Source organism: Globicephala melas, chromosome X (genome assembly GCF_963455315.2).
Source record: "Globicephala melas chromosome X, mGloMel1.2, whole genome shotgun sequence".
Lineage (NCBI taxonomy): Eukaryota > Metazoa > Chordata > Mammalia > Artiodactyla > Delphinidae > Globicephala > Globicephala melas.
The window spans coordinates 68,535,632-68,560,488 of record NC_083335.1 but is presented as its reverse complement, the minus strand read 5'-3'; the positions used below and the strand labels follow the sequence as shown (position 1 = coordinate 68,560,488).

The following is a 24,857-nucleotide window of genomic DNA, read 5'->3' as shown; positions in this document are numbered from 1 at the left end:
TCCTTGCTAGTTAGAAACAACTAACCTGTACACCTCCGCCAGGACAGCCGACGCCACGGTGCTCCCTGCGCAAACCAAGTCCCCAGTGCCAGTGAAGACGCTTGGAAAGCTCCTCCCCCCATAGCGATGTCAATGAGAGGCCTCTCCCAATTGACGTTTTCCCTTCATCTCGAAGCCTGAGTTTCTGGGCACAGTCCAGGCGTGAAGTTCTGGGGATGCAGTTCAGAGAGCCGGGGTGAGAATCAATGAAAGTGAGGGAGTATAGTGCAATACTGAAACATACTGCAGTTACTGCGGGAAGAGTGCAGATGGCGAGGGTTACAGGAAAGAGGAGAGCAGGCCTTCGAAAGAAAAAAAGAAAAGGGACAGGGCTTCCCTGGTGGCACAGTGGTTGAGAGTCCGCCTGCCGATGCAGGGGACACGGGTTTGTGCCCCGGTCCGGGAAGATCCCACATGCCGCGGCGTGGCTGGGCCCGTGAGCCATGGCCGCTGAGCCTGCGCATCCGGAAGCCTGTGCTCCGCAACGGGAGAGGCCACAGCAGTGAGAGGCCCGCATACTGCAAAAACAAACAAACAAAAGAAAGAACAGGGACAGAGGGAGGGAGGAAGAAACGGAAAGTAAACAGTGTTGCCCAATGGTTATTCAAGAGTGAAAAGGTCAGAAATATAAGAAGTTGAGAAGGCCTTCCCTGGTGGCGCAGTGGTTAAGAATCCGCCTGCCAATGCAGGGAACACGGGTTCGAGCCCTGGTCCGAGAAGATCCCACATGCCGCGGAGCAACTAAGCCCGTGCACCACAACTGCTCAGCCTGCACTCTTAAGAGCCCGTGAGCCACAACTACTGAAGCCCCTGCACCTAAAGCCCGTGTTCCGCAACAAAACAACCCACCGCAGTGAGAAGCCTGCACACCACAATGAAGAGTAGCCCCCACTCACCGCAGCTAGAGAAAGCCCACACACAGCAACGAAGACCCAACATAGCCAAAAATAAATAAATTTATTAAAAAAAAAAAAAAAGAATCCGCCTGCCAATGCAGGGGACACGAGTTCGAGCCCTGCTCTGGGAAGATCCCACATGCCTCAGAGCAACCAAGCCCGTGCACCACAGCTACTGAGGCTTCACTCTAGAGCCGGAGAGCCACAACGACTGAAGCCCACGCGCCTAGAGCCCATGCTCCGCAACAAGAGAAGCCACTGCAATGAGAAGCCCACGCACAGCAACAAAGGGTAGCCTCCGCTTGCTGCAACTAGAGAAAGCTTGCGAGCAGCAATGAAGACCAAATGCAGCCAAAAATAAAAACTAATTAATTAAAAAAAAAAGTTGAGGAGACTGAACAACCCTGTAGTTCCAAGACATGTTTCTGCTGCCCTGCCATTGTCAAATCTGAAGGAAACTACACAGTGACTCCCCTGCAGGCTCACAGCAAGGGCAGGGGTCCTACCCAACTCCAAACAAATGGTTTCAGGGATGGTGTGGAATATATATATGTGAACATGTTTGATTCCAGCTAAATCTATGAATGATGCTTGCAACCAAGGAGTTGGCCTCTACTGAAATCTCCACTCAGAGACAACAGTGTTAAGGCATGAGGCCTCCAAATTTGGGGACACGCCAAATCAAAGCATTAACAAGCCTCCCACCCCTTCCCTCACATATCCCTCTTTTAAGCCTTGTGCACCTCAGTCAAGCCAGATGTGGAGCTGGCTAACAAGATGAAGAGAAGAGATTGTGGCTTCAAGTCTGGGAACACTAACAGAGTTGCCTCCTGACCCTAAGAGTCTCAGAGTCAGTCGTTATTTATCGTGGAAAAGATGGGATTTCTAAAAATAATTTCTTTTCCCTCTTCAAAATTTTCTGCATCTAGATCACATAGTATAGTGAAGAAAAGGGGGGAAACAGGAAGTACTGCTATTAACTACTTTTCTTTTGGATCCTCCTCTATTAAATCCTGCAACTTAATATATATTTCACAATCCTAGATTGCTAAATTAGGGGAAGAAGTCTGGTGGTATCCCATAATTGACTGAATCCTCACGCACTACATACTGCGTGAGCTGGCGCTAGCTACTTAGAATCTCAGCGCGCCTCAATTTCCTCATCTGTAAGATGGGAATAAAAGTAAAAGTAATTCTAGGCTTCTGGTTCAATGGAATAGTGTACATAAAGCATCTAGAACAGTGGCTGGCATATGGTAGGTACTTAAAGAATATTAGTTCCCATTATCACTCCCCATTTCCTGGTTGGCAGTTAAGGGCTCCCAACTTCTATCATTCCACCCAAGCTCCTGGCTCTAGCATAACTCCTTTGTTCACGGATGAACAGATGAAGAAACAGGACAATAATTAGACCTCAGCTCTCAAGCCCACAGGGGTCCTTTTAGAGCTCTTAGTGATTAATAATGTCTGTAGTAGAATGGATATTATATTATCCAAGATTATATCAGGCATACAGGAATCAAATGACTCTGTTGATTAATACTGACTGCAAATAAGACTCCAAAGTCAGGGCTACTCACTGAGCTGACACCACTGCACTGAAAGGGCCAGTGGAATAAAGGAAAATATGCAGAAAGGGTAAAAAACCCTTATGTTGTATGGGTGGCCCCAATGTTTTTGGTTTTGATCTAGATGGCCTCTCTAGATGTTAAAAGTAAATGAGAATTAAGAGACAGAAAAAAAAAGTCAAAGAGAGAAGAGGAAAAGAGATCACAAAAGAAGCAGTTACATATTGGGGAGGACATGCAAGAGTGAGTAGTAAAATACCATTAAGCAGCACTCAACATGCTGTAAATTATCTTACCTTACCCCTAGCATAAACTATAAATTTTCCACTGCAACCCTTTAACAATTTAGTGCAGAAATGTTGAAAGAGATTGTTACATAAGGCAGGTGAACAACTTGGACTCTAATGAGCGCTTATTAAGACTCTCATTAATAGACTGGATTAAAAGAGAGTAAGCAACCGAGAATGCAAAGTAGTGCAGAAGGTAGCATTACACCTTGTTAAAAGAAGAAAAACACCTCCAGAGTAAATACGCAATTATAGTCTGGAAAATTCTAAAAACAAAAGTAATAATAAAGTAAGGGACAGGGGCTTGTTCTACCAGATATTAAAACTACCGTAAATACAACTGTATGGTAATAGTGCATGCAGACAGATAAATGGAACAAAATACAGTCCACAAACAGGCCCGAGTATATATAGAAATGATTCAAATCAGTGGAGAAAAGAGCTGGTCCGGAAAAAGTATTGAAACAACCGGATAGCCATTTAAAAAAATAAATAAAACCAGATCCCTGCCTTACTTCATATACCAAAATGAACTCTGGATTCATCAAAGATTAAATTGAATCATAAAACTTCTAAAGGAAGTTTGGGTGAGTATTTTATAAACATGACAAGATCTAAACGTGACCTGAAACCAGAATCAAAAGGAAAAATAATGATAAGTTTTACCACATAAAAATTAAAATCTTCTGAATGGTACTATAAGCAAGGTTGAAAGACAAACCACAGATAAGAAAAAGATTTTTTCAACATATATAACAGATAAACAGTAAGAGCTCTTAAAATTAAAAAAACAAATAGTCTAGCACATAAATCAGCGAAGGACATGATCAGACAATTTGCACAGGAAGAAATATAAATAGCCAATAAACACATGAAGAGATGTTCAACCCCACCAGTAATCAAAGAAACGCAAATAATAAAGCAAGGTGAATTTTTTTCATTTATCGGATTGGCAAAGGTTAAAAAGATTAACAAAACCTCAAATTGACAAGATGCACAAAACAGGCACTCTTGTGCACTGTTGGTTAGGAGTACAAATTACTGCAAATTTTCTGGAGGGCAGTTTGGCAATTGGTATCAAAGTCTTAAATGTGTGTACCGTTTCCCAACAATTCCTCTTCTAGGAATTTTCCTAAAGAAGAAATTGGAAAATTTTGCAAAGATAGATTAACAGAAATGTTCACTGAGGCGTTGTAAATCTCTTATGTGTTCACCTAGTTAAATGTGGACTATTTATACAACCTAGTGTACATTAGTACCATATAGTGGCATACTTATACAGCCTTTAAAAACACTGCTGTGAAAACAACGTAGAGGTATAAAACTTGGGAAATACCTATATCCTACCATTGAGTTTAAAAAAAGAAAAAAGTTACCAACTGCTCAAAAAGGTGTAGGGACTTCCCTGGTGGTGCAGTGGTTAAGAATCCGCCTGCCAATGCAGGGGACACGGGTTGGGGCCCTGGTCCGGGAAGATCCCACATGCCGCAAAGCAACTAAGCCCGTGTGCCACAACTACTGAGCCTGCGTGCCACACTACTGAAGCCCACATGCCTAGAGCCCGTGCTCCGCAACAAGAAAAGCCACCGCAGTGAGAAGCCCCTGCTCGCTGCAACTAGAGAAAGCTCGCACACAGCAATGAAGACCCAATGCAGCCAAAAATAAAAATCAATTAATTAACTAATTTTTAAGAAGTATGATTTTATAGATTTGAGTGACTAAAAAAACTACTACACATACAATAGATAAGCAACAAGGATTTACTGTATAGCACAGGGAATTATAGCCAATATATTATAATAAACTATAAATGGAAAAGAATCTGCAACAAAGCTGAATCACTATGCTGTACACCTGAAACTAACAGAATATTGTAAATCAACTATATACTTCAATTTAAGAAAACTATTGGGATGGTCTCCACCTGGGTGTGAATGGGAAGAGACAGAAGTGGCTACAGCGACCAACCAATCCCACTAATATGTAAACTGTCTCACAGAAAAGATAAACACTTATGTATGCATATTTGAATGAAAATGTCTGGAAGAGTATTTACCAAAATATTAACAATGTTTATCTTTGAGTGTTGGGATTTGGGAGAATCTTTACTTTCTTCTTGATATCTTTCAGTTTTTCAATGTCCTACAATGAACACATTTTTATCATTAGGGGAAAAAAAGAAAAGCTATTTCCATTAAAAGAAAAATCCACAGGAAGATAAGGGAGTTTTTATCTGATGGGCATGCGTTTTTGCAATAAAGTATGAGGCAAAGTCAACAGCAGACAGTAGGAGGGAGAGATTTGAAGAATGTGAGGAAGGTAAGAAACAGTTGTCTCAGAGAGCAGGGGAATCAGAGAGAAAAAGATGATTTCCGGCAGAAATCCTCTTTGAGGGCCTGATCAAGGTTGATGATCATTAATCTGCCCAGCTGTGTGATTGCCGCCAACAATCCTGAGCTACACAGGTGACAGTATGGAGAAGATGTTTGGATTCCTCCGGGTGGGGTGGAGAGGACTCGGGAGTATTGCCTAGTGAGGTGAAGATATTCGCAAGAGTGATAATGATAATAAATTCAGAAATTTAAGTGGTAAAGGGAACAAGCAAAGATTGGAGGAAACTGATAAACACAGAGAAGGTGTATCTGGGGAGCAGGGGAGTGTGAATTGGAGGATTCACGAGGTCAAAGAATTGTTGCAGTGGGGTTACTTGAGCAAATGAGCTGGAGCTTGGGAAGATGTAGACAGAGAATTTGATGTTTTAAATAGTGATTTCAGAGGTGACATTCTGGCAAAATCTAGGATATAACCATATGAGTAGGTAGCTGAGGTTAATTCATTGAAACAAATCACAGACCCACTCTCTCCTTCACATATTATAACACTCTTATCCACACACTTCCTGCCTTTTACTTGCAGGCCCTGGAATTGAGTTCTAGAGTGACTGGAATCTGCCTTTCCTGCCTTCTTTTTCCACTTCACCACTTCAAAATCCTAGGCTCTGGGCAAACTGAATTATAAACTTTCCCATCTTCTTGCCTTTGTGCACAAGGTTCCCTCTTCCTGAAATGCTCTCCCACCATATCTGAAATTACGTATTTTACCCATCCTTTAAAGCACAGCTTAAAAGCCTCAGCTTCCATGAAGACTTCACAGAACTCCTTCATGTGAATTCCCATGGTACTTCGTTCAGACCTCTCTTAGACCTCTATTATTTCCCACTTTGTGTCTGTACTTATTTGGGCCAATTTTATCTCTGGCTCCTTGAGGAGATCAAGGTTAGACCATGCCTAAAGCAATTTTCTACTCCAGCGTCAAGCATAGTGTCCTACGGAGATATTATTCACTGTGTTAACTGTTTCCAAAATATGGTGTATGTGATTATTTTAGGTGGTGCACAGCCAAACATTTTTTAATAGTTGGATATTTTAATGTGTATTAGGAAAATACTTTGTTTTCCACTTATGATAGTGGTAAATGTTTTCTTTTTTAAAGAAGTGTATTTAAGCTTAAAATTTGGTGTTTTTTTTTAAATAGTACAGGAATTACACAAAAAGAGAAAAATTCATGAAGGCTATACTTACCTGTCTGAGGTCTGGGAAACACGGCACTGAATGAAAAAAGACCTAGAGTACCAAATCAAAGAACTACTCCTTCCTCCACAAAAGATTTATTTAAACAGTAGTGCCGGGATTTATCGCTCTCTCCACTGACAATCTCCTTTAAGCATGTAAATGCAAGAATTGCCCATCTTGAAACAAAACAAAAAACCCAAACCTCTCCTTCAGCTCCCTCCAGCGGTGCCCTGAAATGCTCGCCTATAGCCCAGGTCCTCTTCCTCACCCTCCATTCACAATCCACTGCAGTCCCCCCCACCATCTTGACAGAAACTGTTCTTGAAGTGATCAATTACCTACTAACTGACAAAACCAATGAACCCTTTCTGTCCTCATCTTATTTAACTCGGCTCTCTAGGCAGCATTTGGCATTGTTGACTGCTACCTGAGAGGTCCCTTCCTCCCTAGACTTCCACATCACTCTCCTGTTTCCACCTCCTCCTACACTGAGTCCTCCTCCTCCTGTATCACTTCAATGTTAGAGTTCCTCCAATCTTTTACTATCATAGTGATTTTTAAAAGGAATTTAAAAACTAATGTTTGGGGACTTCCCTGGCGGTCCAGTGGTTGACTCCACGCTTCCACCACAGGGGACATACGTTGGATCCCTGGACAGGGAACTAAGATCCCATACGTGCAGCCAAAAAAAATTTTTCTTTTTAATTTTTTAAAAAATAAAATAATGTTTGTACCTGGTGAAAAACTGAAAAAGTACAGAGGAGAAACCAGAGGTTTCTGGTTAATTTTTCAAAAAGAATAAAAGGTATAAATGCATCCTCTTTTGCTCTTTCACACAAATATTCTGCACCTTGGGGTTTTTGTTCCATTTTGTTTTGTCTCTACTTAAAGTGTGACTTGGAGCTCTTTCCATATCACCTCTTGGCACATATAATTCTATCTTTTTTTTCTCTTTTTTTGAGTAAATGCCATGTTGTTTTATTTAACCTAGATTTATAATGAGCTTTTATGTCCAGGAAAGCAAAATCTCATCTTTTAAATGGCTGTATGTCTTCCACTGAATTAATATAACTTAACTAGTTCCTGGCCAGTGCACATCAGGTAGCTTCCAAGTTTTACGCTATTATGAATAATGTTACTGTAAATATCCTCATATACGTAAATTTTTAATTCCTATAAATGAAATTGTCAGATCAAAAAGAATGTGTTTTTAATTCTGGTATCATCAAATTACCCTCCGCAAAAGTCACAAGAATGTATATCCCCATCATGTATAAGACTGCCTGTTTACCCTCACTTTTGCCAATGCCTTGTCATCGAAATTTGTTTTGCCAGTCTGGAAGGTAAGAACTGAATTCTCATGGTTGTTTTAATTAGCATTTCTTGTTGAGTGAGGTTCAGTATCTTTTTTTATATTTGTTGGTATCTTATATTCTTTTTCTGAACACTATAACCTGTACTCATTTTTCTGTCAAGTTATTCATCTTTCTTATTTTTTATGAGTTCTTTGTACATAAAGGAAATGATATCATTTGTGCTTCAAAAGTTTGATTGTTTATTTTGCCCCAAGGCAATCTTTAGCCCCACACACAGCTTCCATTACATACTCATTTGCCCTCTGAGTTGATGATTCCTAAATCTGTAACTCTAGCCTAGCTCCAAGTTCCAATGGGTGATTATGTATCTTCACCTATATGAAGCTAAACTCATGTACATGTTTATAAACTCAGCATATCTGGAACTGAATTTATCTTTCCCCAGATATGCTCTTCCTCTTACGCTCTCCATCTTGGCTAATAATTTGACCATTCACCCAGAAAGTTCACCCAGAAATCTAAGTCGTCCACTTCTTTCTTAGCTCCAACATCCAAATGACCAAAAATCCTGAAATATTTTGCCCAAATGACTATGATGCTCTTCTAACTAATTACTGCTAGCAATGTCACACAGTGGTTAAAGAGCACAGGCTGCAGAGTCAGAACTGGGTGCATATCCTGGCCCTGATCACTCCAAGTTATGTGACCTACAGCATATCTCTTACCACAAACCTGTTTTCCTCATCTGTAAAAAATAATTACCATAACATCTACTTCATTGGGTCATTGCAAGAACTAAAAAGAGATTATATGCACAGTATCTGGCATAAAATAAATACTGAATAAATGGCAGCTATTATCACACTGCTCTAACTTCCCCCACCCTCTTCCAAGCCATCCTCCTTGCTGCTGCCAGACTAATAAATCCAACCACCCCTTTTGCTTGGAATCATTCAGTGACAACACCCCCTCCCCCGCTCCACACACACACACCATTTTAAGATAACATCTGAATTCCTAGGTAGGGTATACAAGGCTATTCGTGTGGTCTCTTACCTTTCACCACAACCCCATATATGCTGCCCTCCAGCCACATTAAACTATGTCATACCCCCAACACAGTACGCCTTTTCACACTGTTCACTGGCAGATAAGCCCTCCCCCTCAGTCCACTTCATAAACACCTACTCAAGGGAATTCACTGGCGGTCCAGTGGTTAGGACTCCGCGCTTTCACTGCAGAGGGTCCGGGTTTAATCCCTGGTCGGGGAACTAAGATCCCACAAGCCGCAGGGTGCACTCAGGTCAAGCACATCCTTCTTTGTGCCTCTGCAGCTCTCGGCACTTACCCCTGCCCTGAGACAAATCGCATTGTTTCCTGTTTACCTGCTTGTCTCCCCCACTAGATCGTGAGTTCCTTGAGGGCAGGGACTATGTTTTATTCATGTTCGTATCCGCAGCACCCAGCACGGGCCTAGCATTTTACAGGCGCTCCTCATATGTTTGCTGAGTAAATGGAGGAATGAATAGTTCTTGGTCTGAGCAGCTCTAACCTCTGTTTCCTTACAACAACCAGTAGCTATACATATACACAGTCCTTTACCCATCCTCTCCTATTGTCCACCCCTTCCCAGAAGTACTAAACACCACAGCCAAAATTTCTGTTGTCCAGGTAGTCATAGGAGTCTGGGACTGGTCCAACTAGGAGGGGTGGAACAGAAGACAATGGTCTCAGTGTAGGCCCTGACCAATGCCAGTGTTGAGATCAGAGTCCACCCCCAAATCCTAGAGACGAGTCTTGCTGTCTACTGATTCAGAACCTAACCTTTTGTGTAGCAAGGGGAAAACATATCTCAAGATCGTTCCTTGAAGTGTGACTAGACTTGATGGCTACTTACACCACCCTACTCAAACCCCAAGCCAACAAGAAAGCACACACAGGCACAGCAGATACTTTTGCGGTGACGGCAGCAAACAAAGGACACTTATCTGAAGCTCTCCACACTGAAAGTCAGGCTCCATATCATCTCCAGTAAGCAAAGAACAAGACATAGTTTCTATTTCTAGTTTCTTTTAATAATTTTTTAAAAGCCAGTAAGCAGCTACAGATACAGTTAAAAAGTAGACGAGTGAAAAAAAAAAGACAAGAAAGAGCAGACACATCCTTCACTCCACAATAAATACAGAGCTCTATCTGTGTTGCCCCACCAACATCCCATGGGAAGCCTAGCTCTCTGTGTGGTCAGGAGTACTCTCCATTATTGTGCAGGGAGAACAGACAGCATTCAGGTGTGATGATGTCAAATCGAATGTGTACAGGCACTGCTGAGATCCAGGTCTACAGTTTTGGCCCTAGACTTGAGTGGGGGTTGGTCACTCTTAACCTCTTCCAGGCTGTGCTGCATCCCATAGCCGAAGTAGATAGCAAACCCTAGTAGGGAAAGGTAGCTGTGAGGTAGGGAAAATAGTGGCCTGTAAAAGCTTACTAGGGCTCCTACTCAAGAGGGAAAGGAGGTGGGAAAGGAGACCCGAGAGGCCTACTCTTCCCAAGTGGATACCTACCAATCAGCATCCAGACCCCAAATCGGGCCCAGGTACCAGCTGTCATCTGCATCATAAGGTAAATATTCACAAAGATGCTCATTAGTGGGAGGAGAGGCAAAGCAGGTACCTGGGAACAAAGCAAAATCTTCTTTGTACAGACCACAGGGTGATATAGAAAGAGATCCCTAACCTACTCAAGCCAGGAAAGGGAGAGTCCGACTCCTCCTCATGCTGTGTATTTCAGTGTCCATTCATGTAGTGTACCTCATATGGGACTCCAAGAATATGCAGAATTTGTGGAAATGGAAAAGGAAGGGTCAGAGAAGACATCTTTGGCCTAGGTATCTCCTATATCTTTCCCTTCTTGTCCAATGAAAGAATATGTATGAGACTGCAAGGTATCTGGAACGTATTCTTCCAAGATGGGTTGGTGGAGGGGAAAAAAAGAGGTCATTTACCTTAAAGTGAAGTGGAGTGGAGCTCTGTGGCTGTCTCCAGATGACTCCAGTGATCCCAGTAATGAGCATCAGGAGCAGCACAAACACTGCAATCCACACTGGGTCTCCAGAAAGCAGTGGAGTGGACCACTGGGCCAGCACCAGGCAAAGGACACTCAGCAGTAGAGCTTCAAGGGTCAAGTTGAGAAACATCAAAACCAGTTCTTGAGAGCAACATATTAAGACATTAGGCACCCCGCTCCAAGGAGGGTCACCCTCTCTCAGCCACCAAATGCCACACACTCCCCTCCTTCCCATCGTGCTGACCCAAGAGAAAAATGCCAATGCTCACCAAGTAGTGAGGAACAAACATAGACAACTTGGCCAGAGAGTGGAGTGGGGATGGAGTTGAGTGGACAAAATAGTCCCTGTAGGGTCAGCTTCTCTGCTTCATGGATCTTCTCCTCCTGCAACTCCACTTCACCTTCCTCATTCCTCATCTCCTGGTCAGGCTGATACCTGAGACAAGAGGAAGATGGCAGTATTAAGAACAACTCTTAACCACTATACCATCTTCTCCCAGGCAGCTTAACCTTCCTCGTCACCATTAAGAGTAGCCACTCTTTTTGGCAGGGAGGGATGTCCCTATTCCTCAAGGAAAGTCAGGATGATGAAGGAAGAGAAGGAGGAGCAGGTCCCCATCACTCCTCATCTCAGACTCAAAACCCAAACCACAGCATGCAGAGGAAAGGAGTCTCACCTGAGGATGAGAACACAAATAGCCACCAGGGAGTAAGCAAGCAGGGTCCCAATTGACATGAGGTCCACCAGATCAGTGAGTTCAAAGAGGAATGCCATGAATGCTGAAATTGATGGGCAGAAAACATGAGCAAAGGCAAGAGCAAAGTGAACGGAGTTGCTGAAACAACGAGGGGAAGGGCAAAGAAGAGTTTTCACCTGCGATAATGCCAGAGACCACAGTGGCCACGATGGGGGTGTGTGTGCCGGTGTAGATCCGGGCAAGGACACGAAACAGGAGGCCATCCTCTGCCATCGCGTAGATCACCCGAGGCATGGGGAACATAGAGCCCAAGAGGCTGGAGAGAAGTACGCCCAGAGCGGCGTTGACGGGGCATCTCTCTCCTCAGGACTGTGAGCTTAACGAGTCTCCACCTTCTGCTCACAGCCGTTTTAGGGACTACTTAAGGGCCTTTTAAGGGGTATTCTCTGGTGTGGAATGCTATCACCTGAGACTCTTACAGCAGAGGAAAACAAACATTTGACACTGACCTGGTAGAAAGAGCACAGAGGGATCCGGTGGCTACAACATAGCGGGCAGGGTCCCATCCAGTATAGAGAAAGGCCTCAGGCAAGGGGCTCTCGGGTTGAAGCTGGTAGTAAGGCATCATGAGTGTGAGTGCCGAAGAGACACCAAAATAGGCCAAAAAGCAGACGAAGAGTGAAATCACAATGCCTGTGGGGATGGAACGCTGGGGATTCTGGGCCTCTTCCCCTGCAGGAAGGGGCACAAGGTTCTGAATCAGAGAAGCAGGCTCGCTCCTCTACCACTCCAACCCGCACACCGCCTGAGCACACGCAGATGCCCAAGCCCCAGACAGAACGGAATGACTGTGTTACCAGTGGTAGCAATACAGTCGAAACCAACAAATGCATAGAAACAGGTCGCTGCTCCACGGAGAATCCCCTCGAAGCCGAAAGGCACAAACCCTCCAGAGCCCAGAGGGCCCAAGCTAAAGTGAAAGAAGGGGTAGAAAAGGTAAGAGCGTGTTCAGCCAACTCTTGTTCCTTTTCTCTAAGGCCCAACTATTTAGCTGGGTCTTCAAGGCCTAGGCTCCCATTCCTCCCCACTGCCAATCCAGAATCCCTCAGCGCAGATCCCTCTGTTCCCCGTCATGCTCCCAGCTCTGCATCTCCTGAATCTCCTAACCTATAGGTGTCATTGAGTCCAGCCACGGCCAGTTTGTAGTCCTCTTCTGTGAGCTTCCAGTTGTGCAGATCTCCCTTAATGAAGCCAGAGATGATGACAAAACCGAGAACCAAAAGATTCACCACCGTGAACACTTTGGTAACCAGGGCTGACTCACTAGCCCCCAGAGCCAGCAATCCTGTGGGAAAGAAAGGCCTCAGTCCAAGCTTTGTTTCCTTGCCTCTATGTGCAGACCTTTCCTTCCCAGCTTCTTCTTTCTCACTGCTCTCACCTCCACAAGCTCCCAGGCCTAGTCCCCACTAGCCCCACCCCCGTCACTGTCCCTGTCCCTTGCCTCACCGGTGAGCAACAACACAAGGCCCATAGCAAAAAAGTCTGGATATTCTGCGAGGACATGGGGAACGTGCAGTGAGATGCTCCCCTGCAGGGTCTGAGAGATGTGGTTCCCAATCAGGTTGTCAAAAGCTGAGCTCCAGGCCCGGGCCACACTGGCTGTACCTGGTGGACCAGAGGCAGAAACACGGGGTCAAGTTTCCTCTCTCCTCTCCTCCCTCCCCCAGACCAGTCTCACAAGAATACCTGCTATTTTCACCTACTCTTACCTTTTAAGAACCAAAGCCAGTCAATTAAGGACACCAAGACAGAGGTAGGTAGAACAAACAATTTCTCCACAACTTCAACCCTCCCAGCCCCCCAACAAATACACGCATTTATGGATATTTAAGTCCTGTGAATGAACACCTCACTTCACCACTCCACCCAGATTTCCTGACTCCATGCCCCTTCATTGGTTGTGCAGTTGCCCCCTGCCCCACCATCTCACCGATGACATAGGAGAGGATGAGGTTCCAGCCAGTGGTGAAGGCCCAGAGTTCACCCACAGTGACATAGCTGTACAGATACGCAGAACCAGAACGGGGAACCCGAGCACCAAACTCCGCATAGCACAGCCCAGCCAACATAGAAGATAGGGCGGCCACCAAAAAGCAGATCACAATGGATGGTCCTGCTTTATCTTTGGCCACCTCGCCAGCCAGGACATACACGCCTGCACCCAATGTGCTGCCCACACCTAGGGCCACTAAATCCAGAGTGGTCAGGCATCTAGCAAGGCGAGTCTCAGCCATGCCTGGCTCCAGTGTACGTCTGCGTACCAGCTTTTGACCAAATCTGCAAAGCGCCTGCCACAGCATTCTGGCTGGAATTGAAGAGGATGCTAGGAAGGATCTGGTGAAAAACAAGACAAAAGACCTTCAATAGGGCTCATTATCCCTAAGCTCTAAGAGTGAATTACAATACCCACTCCACCAAGTAAAGGAGCTGGGGGGGGATGGGAGGAGGATGTTGAAGGGACAAAGGCAAGTCACTTTTCCTCTAACCTCAGTTTCTTCATATGCAAGTAGGAATAACAATACCTCACAGATTTGTGGAAGGACTAATTTCAGAAAAGGCATGTGAAACCTCCCGATAGTTCAGTGGCCTGGCACCTAGTAGGTGATCAATCAATATTAGTCTCTTCTTTCTTTGGCGGGGAAACTATAGCGTTTATCCTAGACCCCAACCCAGGAGCCAGAGAAGCTCAATTGTGTCCGTTCCCTGGCCTGTGGTTCTTTGGGGATTAAACAGAACTCAACCCAGTAAAAGCCAGCAGCTCTGGGGAGAACCCCCTTCTCACACCCAATATCCACATTCCTTTTCGGCGCTCGCCCCCAGGGCTTCAAATAAGCAAGGTTCCTAGATCTCCCGGAGGGAGGGGGGACCGACCTCGGCTACAGATCAAAAGTGAGCACCGACTCAGTTCCATCCTTCCTCTCCAAGCCCACACTGTGTAACTGGCGCTGCCATCGCCCAGGGGGGTAAGCAAATGTTCCCCCACTTCCTCCCGCCCCGCAAGGCTGACCAGCAAGGATCAACAGTGAGGCGGGGCTTCGACATCTAAAGATTTGGAGACGCCCCCAGAGAGGGGCCCCTGAGCAGCCAGAAATTGCTCACACCCGAGAGGAGGGGTTCCGCCCTATGCCCCGCGACTCAGCTCCCAGTTTCTTATGCCCCCATCTAGAAAAGGTCTGGGGCTGAGGTGGAAATGGGAGCCTTGGCTCCCAGGGCTGGGGTCTCGCCAGCAACAGGTCACGGCCGTGTTGATGCAACTGCATGCCATGGTTGCCAGAGAATCCTAGGTATGCCCAGACCCTCGCCCGCCCCCTCCGACACACTTGTCGGCCTCCAACGCTTACCGGGGAGCTTTTGCAAGCCCAGAGCGCGGAGCGTCTCGGATAGGGTTCGGTGAGGCTGAGTTCAGCCGACTTGGGTTGGAGATGCCGAGCTCGGTTGCTCAAGCTTCAAAGCTGCTGCTTGGGGTCGTTGCGCGCCAAGCGCCCGTTTTATACACCCGGAGGCGGAGCCGGTAACGTCATGAAATCCCACCCCCAATCCTCCTCGCTAGACCACACACACACACACACACACACACACACACACACACACACACACACACACACACACACACACACACACACACACACACACACACACACACACACACACACACACACACACACACACACACGAGACACACACACACACACACACACGATTGCGTGGGGCCTGACATTGCTTCCCACTTGCAAAAGCAAGACGAGCGTGGCAGGGAGCGAGAAAGGGGGGAGGGCAGCCTTTTCCCATTCTCCTCGCTGAGCGTCAGAGCCGGACAATAAGAGGCTTCCTGGCCTGAAACACCAGGGGATTTTCTACCTTTGTGCCTTGATAGTCAGAATCGGTGATTGGCAGGAGTGGGGGAGGGGGGTGAGAGGTGGAGGGGAAAACAGCACCGGGGAGTCTCCAACTCAACTCTCATTCTTACTAAGCTTTCTTTTCTACATGAGGTTACCTCACCCCTGAAATCTTTCCCAAGGACCCTACCAGATTGTGGACAGCCATCTGACGCCAACCCCTCAGCCCTGACCCTCAACTGTGGGTGTTTCCTAATGCAGTCAGCAGGAGAATGGAAGATGATTTCAACTACCACCTGTACACAGATAATTAATCCCATCTAGATTTCTAGGCCCCAGTTTCTCCATAGTGTACCTCCAGCTACCTATAAATGTTAAACTAAATATTAACTATGAAATTCTGACAATACTGAAATATTAGAGGAGGGAGCTTATTTAATTCCATTTTACTGATGAGTAAACTGAGGCTCAGAGGCATAACTTGCCTGACATACACCATAATTATTTGTTGACCACCTTACTGGTAAAACCTGGTGTATTGGACTTCAATACCGGCCTCTATGTGTACCATACCTCACTTAAATGCACAAGAAAAGGAGGCATGGCAGCAAGCAAAGCCAAACCAGGAGAAGCACCAGCATGGAGACAAGCCCTTTTAGGCTAGTTTCTGGGAAACAGAAGAGGAGCAGAAGAATCAAAGAAAGATCACACCGGGTATCAGACCCTAAAACCCCATCCAGCCTAATCAGTTCTTAGAATGGAGCACCAAGGGTTGTGAAGGTGTGGTTCTCTTCCACCAAGACATCTCAGGGATTAAGGATGGGCCTAAATATCCTTGTTTCCTTTAAATAATCCATTATGAATATGTCACCAATAAATCTATCTAAAATATAAATCCTTTTTGAAGTAACTGGTAGTTTCAGCTAGCTACAGCTCCATTTTGGCTTTCCTTAAGTATTCATTGAGCACTGACTATGTATAGCAGCTAGCATAGCAATGAAGAGACTACAAAGGATACAGAAAATAAAATCCTGGCCCTCGTAGTCTTAAAAATCTAGTTAGGGAAAGAACACACACACAATACAATTGAAACTGTATTACCTAGTAGTTAGGAGTGCAGTCTTTGGCGTTAGACCTAGGTTAAATTTCCAGCTCAGATACTGTGTGGCCTTGAGCAAATTACCTAACATCTCTGAGCCTCAGTTTTTGGATATAATATACACATTTCACAGGGTGGTTGAGATGCTTAGATGAGATTATGAAGTCAACTCTTCCTGCCTGGCACATGGGAAGTATTCACTAAAAACTTAATTCATATTCAGAATAATACTTTGGTGTGTATGATAATTATTTGGTTACTTAGATTAGATGATTGATTCAATTATGAGATTAATCAACAAGTTGCTGTTGTAAATATTCAGGGAAAGAAGTCCTTGGTACAGACTGGAATACTAAGAAGTAGTAACTAAGTAGAAACTAATAAGGCCTCTTAGTTTGCAAGGGGTTGAGGCATGAAGTAAAGTCAGGGTCCCATGTAGAGACTAGCCTAGCATGTGCAGGTTAACAGTGGACTTAATGGGCATTCAATTATTCAATAAAAACTTGATCAGTTAATTAGAAGCATTAGGAGGTGCTCTCCAATTGTAGCGTTCCAAGATTTTATGCAACTCTTCTCATTCACCTACCTATCCCTTTCATGAATTTGTAGGATTCAACCATATTTCCTTCCTCAGCTTTTATTTTTCCAGAAGTTCCCTGATGTCCTCCACCATTATGGATTTCTCCAGCTTCATTAACTCTTTCTTGTGGTATAATGGCCAGGTGCAAAACATTGAATTTTTTTGTTTGTTTTTATTATAAAACAATTTAACACTAATGAGAACTGCAAAAAAAGAAAAAACCCACCCAATATTATCATATAATTTTGCATGCTTCTGTTTTCATGATCAAATAAATATTTTTCAAATTACTTCTAGTATTCAAAATTGTCATTGTTAGTGGTTGCATAATATTCCATAGCACTGATGTACCATTATTTATTTAACCATTTAAACATTTATTCAGGTTGTTTCCAGTTTTCCTTTGTTCTAAGAAACACCTTCATTAATACAATGTCTCTAGTTGAATTACTTTCTTAGGCTTCATTCCCAGGATTGGGATTACTGAGTCAAAGATAACGAACATATTTATAAATTTTGATACTTGTTACAGTGCTTTCCCAAAGGATTTTTATCAGTTTACAGTGCTATCAGCCATGTTACAGCAAAGCAACATTACCACAATCTCACCAGCATAGCTATAATTTAAACAAGTCATTTGCTAATAAAATAAAAGTAGAAGTGCATTCTGTTTAGAATTACTATTTCTTTTGGAAATTGTTTATTCATATCTTTTCTTTTTCCAACTTAGTTATTTGGGTCCTGATGCTTTCCTCATAAATGAGAATTAATTCTTTATATAGATATTAACCTTTCTTCTGTAATATTCGATTCAAATATTTTCCTATGTTTGTTGCTTTCATTTACAGAGCTTAAAATTTTTTAACTTTTTATTGAGGTACGGTATACACAGAGAAATGTGCACACTGGTATCGTAAGTGTACAGCTCAATGAATGCTCACAAAATGAACACACTCCTGTAACAGCACCCACATCAAGAAACAAACCATTATCAGTGCCCCAGAAATCCCCTTCATGCTTCCTTCCAGTAACTACTTTCCCTTCTGACAAGGGCAACCTCTGTCCCAACTTCTAACAGCCTAGATTTTTTTTTTACCTGTTTTTGTTCTTTATATAAATGGAAACATATAGTACGTACTCTTTTGATAATTGAGATAAAATTCACATACCATAAAATTCAACCTTTTGGGGCTTCCCTGGTGGCGCAGTGGTTGAGAGTCCGCCTGCAGATGCAGGGGACACGGGTTCGTGCCCTGGTCCGGGAAGATCCCACATGCCGCGGAGCGGCTGGGCCTGTGAGCCATGGCCGCTGAGCCTGCGCGTCCGGAGCCTGTGCTCCACAACGGGGGAGGCCACAACAGTAAGAGGCCCGCATACCGCAAAAAAAAAAGTAAAATTCAAACTTTTGAAGTGAACAATTCACTAGTTTTTAGTATAGCCACAGAGCTGTACACCCATTACTACAATCAATTGTATACATATTCATCATCCCAACAAGAAACCTTGTTCCCATTTCCAGTCATTCCCCATTTCCTCCCAAACCCCTCACTCCAGCCCTAGGCAACCACAATTCTACTTTCGGTCTCCATAAATTTGCCTATTTTTCTAGACATTTTCACCTAAATGGAAGCATGCAGTATGTGGTCTTTTGTGAACCAGCTTCTTTCATTTAGCATAATGTTTTCAAGGTTCATTGATGTTCTACCATGTATAAGTACATACTTCATTCCTTTTTATTGCCAGATAATGTTCCATTGTATGGGAAAAAAAACGTATTTATCCATTAATCAGCCAATGGACATTTGGGTTGTCTCCCTTTTTTTTTTTGCTATTATGAATAATGCTGCTATGAACATTAGTATACAAGTATTTCTGTGGACATATGTGTTACATTATTTTGAGTACATACCTAGGAGTAGAATTGCTGAATCATATGGTAACTCTATCTTTAATCTTTTGAGGAACTGCCACACTGTTTTCCACAAAGGCTGCACCACTTTACATTCCCACCAGCAGTATTATGAGGGTTCCATTTATTCGACATTCTCACCAACACTTGTTATAATCCATCTTTTATTTTATCATAGCCATCCTAGTAAGTGTGAAGTGGTATCTTATTGTGGTTTTGATTTGCATTTCCCTAATGACTAATGATGTTGAGCATCTTCTCATGTGCTTATTAGTTCATCCATTTTTAATTGGATTGTCTTTTTTTTTTTTTTCTTTTTTGCGGTATGCGGGCCTCTCACTGTTGTGGCCTCTCCCGTTGCGGAGCACAGGCTCTGGACATGCAGGCTCAGCGGCCATGGCTCAGGGGCCCAGCCGCTCCGCGGCATGTGGGATCTTCCCGGACCGGGGCATGAACCCGTGTCCCCTGCATCGGCAGGCGGACTCTCAACCACTGCGCCACCAGGGAAGCCCTGGATTGTCTTTTTATTGTAGAGTCTAGACACTAGATCCTTATCAGATATAAGATCTGCTAATATTTTTGCCCATTCTATGAGCTGTCTTTTCACTTTCTTCATAGTGTCTTTTGATACACAAAAGTTTTTAATTTTGACAAGTCCAATTTATCTATTTTTTCTTTGATTGCTTCTGCTTTAAGTGTCATATGTAAGAAACCATTGCCTAATCCATGGTCACAAAGATTTACACCTATATTTCCCTCTAAGAGTTTTATGGTTTTACCTCTTATATTTAGGTCTTTGATCCATTTTTGAGTTAATTTCTGTACAAGGTGTGAGGTAGGGGTCCAAATCCATTTTTTTGCAAATGGATATCAAGTGTCCCAATACCATTTATTGAAAAGACTATTCTTTCCCCCATTGAATTGTCTTGGCACCCTTGTCAAAAATCAGCTGACCAAAAATGTGAGCGTTTATTCCTGGACTCTCAATTCTATTCCACTGAGTTATATGTCTGTCCTTATGCCAGTCCCACACTCTTGATTACTGTAGCTCTGTAGTAAGTTTTGAAATTGGAAATGCAAGTCCTTTAATTTTGTTCTTCTCTTTCAAGATTCTTTCGACTATTCTGGGGTCCCCTGAATTTCCATGTGAAATGTAGGATCTGCTTGCCGATTTCTGCAAAGAAGACAGCTGGAATTTTGATGGATATTGCCTTATATCCATAGATTAATTTGGATAGTATTGCCATCTTAACAATATCAACTCTTCTGAACTGTGAACATGGGATGTCTTTCCATTTTTTAAGGTCTTTTTAATTTCTGTCAACAATATTTTATAGTTTTCAGAGAGTAAGTTTTGTACTTCTTTTGATAAATATATTCCCAAGTATATTATTCTTTTTAATATTATTGTAAATAAAATGTTTCCTTATTTTTTTCATTGATCCTATAGAAATATAATTGATATCTGTATATTGATCTTGTACCTTGCAACCTGGCTGAGCTCACTTATAAGTTCTAATAGTGTTTTAATGGATTCCTTAGGACTTTCTATATACAAGATCATATCATCTGCAAACAGAGATGGTTTCACTTTTTCATTTCCAATCTGAATGCCCTTTATTTCTTTTCCTTACCTAATTGCTCTAGCTCAAATTTCCAGTACAGTGTTGAATGGAAGTGGTGAGAGTAGACATCCTTGCCTTGTTTCTGATTATAGGGGGAAAGCACTCCGGTTTTCACCATTAAGTATGATGGCTAGCTGTGGGTTTTTTTTTTTTTTTTTTTTTTGGCTGCATTGGGTCTTCCTTGCTGCGTGCAGGCTTTCTCTCTAGTTGCAGCAAGTGGGGGCTACTCTTTGTTGCAGTGCATGGGCTTCTCATTGTGGTGGCTTCTCTTGTTGCGGAGCACGGGCTCTAGGCGCACGGGCTTCAGTAGTTGTGGTGCACAGGCTTTGTTGCTCTGTGGCATGTGGGATCTTCCCGGACCAGGGCTTGAACCCATGTCCCCTGCATCGGCAGGCAGACTCTCAACCACTGCACCACCAGGGAAGCCCATGGAACTCTGATATTTTTTAAAAACAACTATAAAGGACATTATTGGGGCTATTGGGGAAATTTGAATGTGGACTATGTATTAGATGATGATAGTGTATCAGTACCAGTTTCCTGTGCATGATAATGGTATTGAGGTTATGTAGGAGAATGTCCTTGTTCTTAGGAGACACGTGCTGAGTATTTAGGGATGAAGTGTCACAAATGGGTCAGCAAAAATAATGTGCATATGTGTGTATGCACGTGCATGCACGTGAGAGTGTGTGTAGAGGGAGAGAAAGAAAGCAAATGTGGCAAATACTGACAATTGGTGAATTTAGGTAAACAGTATATGGGTATTCATTACACTACTAAAATTATCCATAGGCTTGAATTGTTTTAAATTAAAAGTTTTAAATGGGGCTTCCCTGGTGGCGCAGTGGTTGAGAGTCCGCCTGCCGATGCAGGGGACACGGGTTCGTGCCCCGGTCCGGGAAGATCCCACATGCCGTGGAGCGGCTGGGCCCGTGAGCCATGGCCGCTGAGCCTGCGCGTCCGGAGCCTGTGCTCCGCAACGGGAGAGGCCACAACAGTGAGAGGCCGGCGTACCGCAAAAAAAAAAAAAAAAAAAGAAGTTTTAAATGATCACCCTCTTATAGATGATATCTCACTTTTTCTACTTAACCCTGTAATCCATCTGGAATTTACTTTGGTGTTTGAAATGTGATATTATATATATTATGTATATAAATAATTTGAAGTTTTGTCAAAATACAAATCAGTCGGCCTAATACAATTTGTAAGGCCAACTGGCCCGAGGCAGGGGAACACAATCAGATTCACAGGTTGCATCAGACCGAAACTCTCCGGACCACCCAGTTCCAGAAACTGACCTGGAGACTTTCGGACCACCCAGTTCCAGGAAATGACCTGGGGACTTTGAACCCGGCCCAGCCTTCCCGCCTTTCGAGGGGCGGGACTAACCGTCCCCCAGGATACCCGAAAAGACCACCAAATAAGGAATACCCTGTGCCCTCCCAGATTCACCACACCCCTTTCCCTTCTTCCCCTATAAAATCTTGCCCAACCCTCGCCCGGGTGCGACTTCTCTGGCCCCTTTCTCTGGGACCAGTGAACTTCGCCCCGGAGTGCTCCCTAATAAAGCTCACTTGAAGCTTTCTTCTGTTTCGCGGTGCCGTTTGTTAAGATCCGACCTTACACAATTCATTGGTCATTTTTTCTCGACTGTCTGATTATGTCTACTTTATCATGTAGTAAATTCTCAAATATACTAGCATATAGCTCTGGATTCTCTATTTTTCACTGATCTATGTCTGCTTTTATGCCAGCACATTAAATTTAGTTTTTAATTTAAAAATTACAAAAGCAAAACATGTAAGACAGAAAATAAAAATCCACTTCCACCTACTGTGAGATCTCCACTGTTAACAGTTTGGTTTGCTTTCTTCTAGATTCCGTGCCTATACAAGAAAATATACACATAATTTAAATACAGACAGCTTTTTTTTTAGTTAATTAATTAATTAATTTTTGGCTGTGTTGGGTCTTCCTTGCTGTGTGCGGGCTTCCTCTAGTTGCGGCGAGCGGGGGCTACTCTTCATTGGGGTGCACGGGCTTCTCATTGTGGTGGCTTCTCTTGTTGCAGAGCACGGGCTCTAGGCGAGTAGGCTTCAGTCGTTGCAGCACGCGGGCTCAGTCGTTGTGGCACACAGGCTCTAGAGCACAGTCTCAGTAGTTGTGGCACACAGGCTCTAGAGCACAGTCTCAGTAGTTGTGGCACATGGGCTTAGTTGCTCCACGGCATGTGGAGTCTTCCCCAACCAGGACTCGAACCCGTGTCCCCTGCATTGGTAGGCGGATTCTTAACCACTGCGCCACCAGGGAAGTCCCCAGATAGCCTTTTAAAATACAAATATGATTATACTATACATGTTCTTCTGGGTTTTTTTTTTTCTTGAAAATATATTTTGAACTGCTTTCCAGATCAGTATTCATGGGCCCCCCTCACTTTTTAAAATGGCTGCCTAGTGTTCCACAGTAGGGGTGGCCCATAATTTATTTAACCAGTCCCCTATTTATGCACATTTATGTGGTTTCTAGTTTCTTTTCCCAGCACATTTTAAATAATGGGTGCTTTACCATATTTTAACATTTGTTAAGGCAAAACTTACTCCTTTTACAAAGTACTCCAAGCAGTTTATTTTTCAAAGTGAGACAGTCATTTCACAGTCATTTCTGCTATCTTGCTTGTTTTGAAAATGAAAATTTTGTTCCAAAGCGATTGATCTACCAAGGCGACAATTTTAGCAGAAATCCCACTTTTGAAGCCATCCTGCCTATAGAGAGGGTGCATTCTGATTTGCTCTCTGAGGGTGGCCTAGGTTGCCCGACCAGGTGAGTTAAGTCTCTCTAATTCAGGGCAGAGAATTAAAGAAAATTAAAAGGCCCACTTGACTGCAGCTCTAAAGTCACGTCCACTCAACAGTTTCATCAGTAAGAATGCTGACATTTTAATCTCCATTTACTGGTCTCCTATGCCTTATTTCTCAGTTGGTTAGAAATTATGAAGGGGGAAAAGGAAGCATTATGTATTGACTCCTTTAAAACCTTAACATCCACTACTCAGGTAGTGTTAATCTCTTGTTCTTCTGGTTTTGTTTGTTTGTTTTTGTTTTTTCCAACAAAAATTAGAAGGATTTTAATATCCAAGTCTTCTTTTAGAAAGCAAGATTAATGCAATGCAAATAAGAACATTTAACTAATAAAATTAACAACAAACCAAAGTAATTTTGTTACATAAATTAACCATTTATTATAGGCTAGCAACATTTCAAAAGGTGGTGCTTCTACTGGTCCTTCAATTCCTTCAGACTTCTGATGGCAGACTTTACTGTGACAGCAGAAGTGGTGGTGTGGTCCAAACACCACCAGCTACCGTTTTCATGCAGGAATCACAGTGCCAAATGCCCATAGCTCATCTCTTCATCTTGGTTTTGCCACCGAAGGAGCAAGTGTACTTTGCGTGCTGGCTGATTTCAATTTTCTTCACCATTTTCCTGAGGGAAGCACCGTAACGGGTCCCGTATTTACCCACGATTCCGACCTTCTTGGTGCGTTTAGCCATGTCGCCAAAACCTAGGTCCGAGCCCAGAGAGCTTTTTCTTCTGTTTATATATCTAACATAGTACTTCTTCTATAAAAGAATAATCGTATTCAGGGACTTCCCTGGCAGTCCAGTGATTAAGACTCCATGCTTCCCATGCAGGAGGTTCAGGTGTTCGATCCCTGGTTGGGAAACTAAGCTCCCACATGCCACATGGCCAAAAAAAAGAATAATCGTGTTCATATTTTTCGTATCCCCCCTAGGCAGGCCTTCTCAAGTATAAAGATCATTTTATTCTTCTAACCCAGCACCTGGTATCTTGGTAAGTTGCTGGTCTTTAAAAAGGATATTTCCTTTTGAATTACCTTTGAAATAAAAGCTTCTCAAAAACGGTTTTCGAAGTTTCATTAGATTCCATCCACTAGTTGCTCATCTATATGCTTACTTATTAGCCTTTTAATAAGCTCTTAATATTAGGAATGCTAACTCTAATGAAAACCATGTTGCCCCGCATCTAGATTATGTCTCCTTAATTACAGGTTCTGCAAGTTTGCCTCATGGAGGGGAGCCCGTATGATTCAATGACCTTTGAACTAGATAAGAGAAAATGCACCCAAAGGTGGATGCTAGAGTTGGATGAACCAGCTCCTGATGAACGGGCAAAAGTATGCAGTTTCAGAGCTGAGAGCAGCGTGGGAAGAGAGAGCCCAAAAAGAAAGCAATAAGAAGGCACAGATATACTAAAGTGTAAAAATGGAGGTGATTATAAAGGTATCTGGA

The 24,857-nt window shown here is 43.4% G+C and overlaps 2 protein-coding genes and 1 pseudogene across 6 annotated transcripts in view; all 3 read right to left on the bottom strand.

Annotated features, from left to right (window-relative positions):
- Nucleotides 1-14,950, bottom strand: part of TEX11 (testis expressed 11) — a 362,363-nt gene extending 347,413 nt beyond the window's left edge. For 3 of the 4 annotated variants that reach the window (XM_060292708.1, XM_060292710.1, XM_060292711.1), the window contains exon 1: nucleotides 26-163. The gene's annotated coding sequence lies outside the window, so the exon portion shown is untranslated. Of the gene's footprint in view, nucleotides 1-25; nucleotides 164-14,840 lie in introns of those variants that run through there. The other variant, XM_060292709.1, reaches the window with a different exon arrangement.
- Nucleotides 45-14,974, bottom strand: SLC7A3 (solute carrier family 7 member 3). Of its 2 annotated transcripts, XM_030850778.2 has the most exons (12): nucleotides 14,841-14,974; nucleotides 13,430-13,833; nucleotides 12,946-13,104; nucleotides 12,607-12,784; nucleotides 12,297-12,409; nucleotides 11,949-12,171; nucleotides 11,616-11,755; nucleotides 11,419-11,521; nucleotides 11,011-11,177; nucleotides 10,680-10,846; nucleotides 10,240-10,348; nucleotides 9,744-10,108 (listed from the first exon to the last, which is right to left on the bottom strand). In XM_030850778.2, exons 2-12 carry the CDS (start codon nucleotides 13,797-13,799, stop codon nucleotides 9,978-9,980), a joined length of 1,860 nt encoding a protein of 619 aa, XP_030706638.2. In that variant the 5' UTR covers nucleotides 13,800-13,833; nucleotides 14,841-14,974; the 3' UTR covers nucleotides 9,744-9,977. The 2 variants fall into 2 exon arrangements, with proteins under 2 accessions (XP_060148695.1, XP_030706638.2); XM_060292712.1 differs by lacking the exons at nucleotides 9,744-10,108; nucleotides 10,240-10,348 and adding an exon at nucleotides 45-209.
- An 8,846-nt stretch (nucleotides 14,975-23,820) lies between these two features.
- LOC132594567 (large ribosomal subunit protein eL43-like) lies at nucleotides 23,821-24,098 on the bottom strand (annotated as a pseudogene).
- Between the last annotated feature and the right edge of the window lie 759 nt (nucleotides 24,099-24,857).

Bases quoted from the DNA above. Each gene is read 5' to 3' on its own strand.
- SLC7A3 (XM_030850778.2), bottom strand. From the start codon at position 13,799: ATGCTGTGGCAGGCGCTTTGCAGATTTGGTCAAAAGCTGGTACGCAGA. The intron at 13,105-13,429 runs GTGAGATGGTGG...CTGGTCCACCAG, and splicing joins CATCCTCTCCTATGTCATCG to GTACAGCCAGTGTGGCCCGG. The intron at 10,109-10,239 runs GTAGGTATCCAC...TTTCCCTACTAG, and splicing joins TGGGGTCTGGATGCTGATTG to GGTTTGCTATCTACTTCGGC.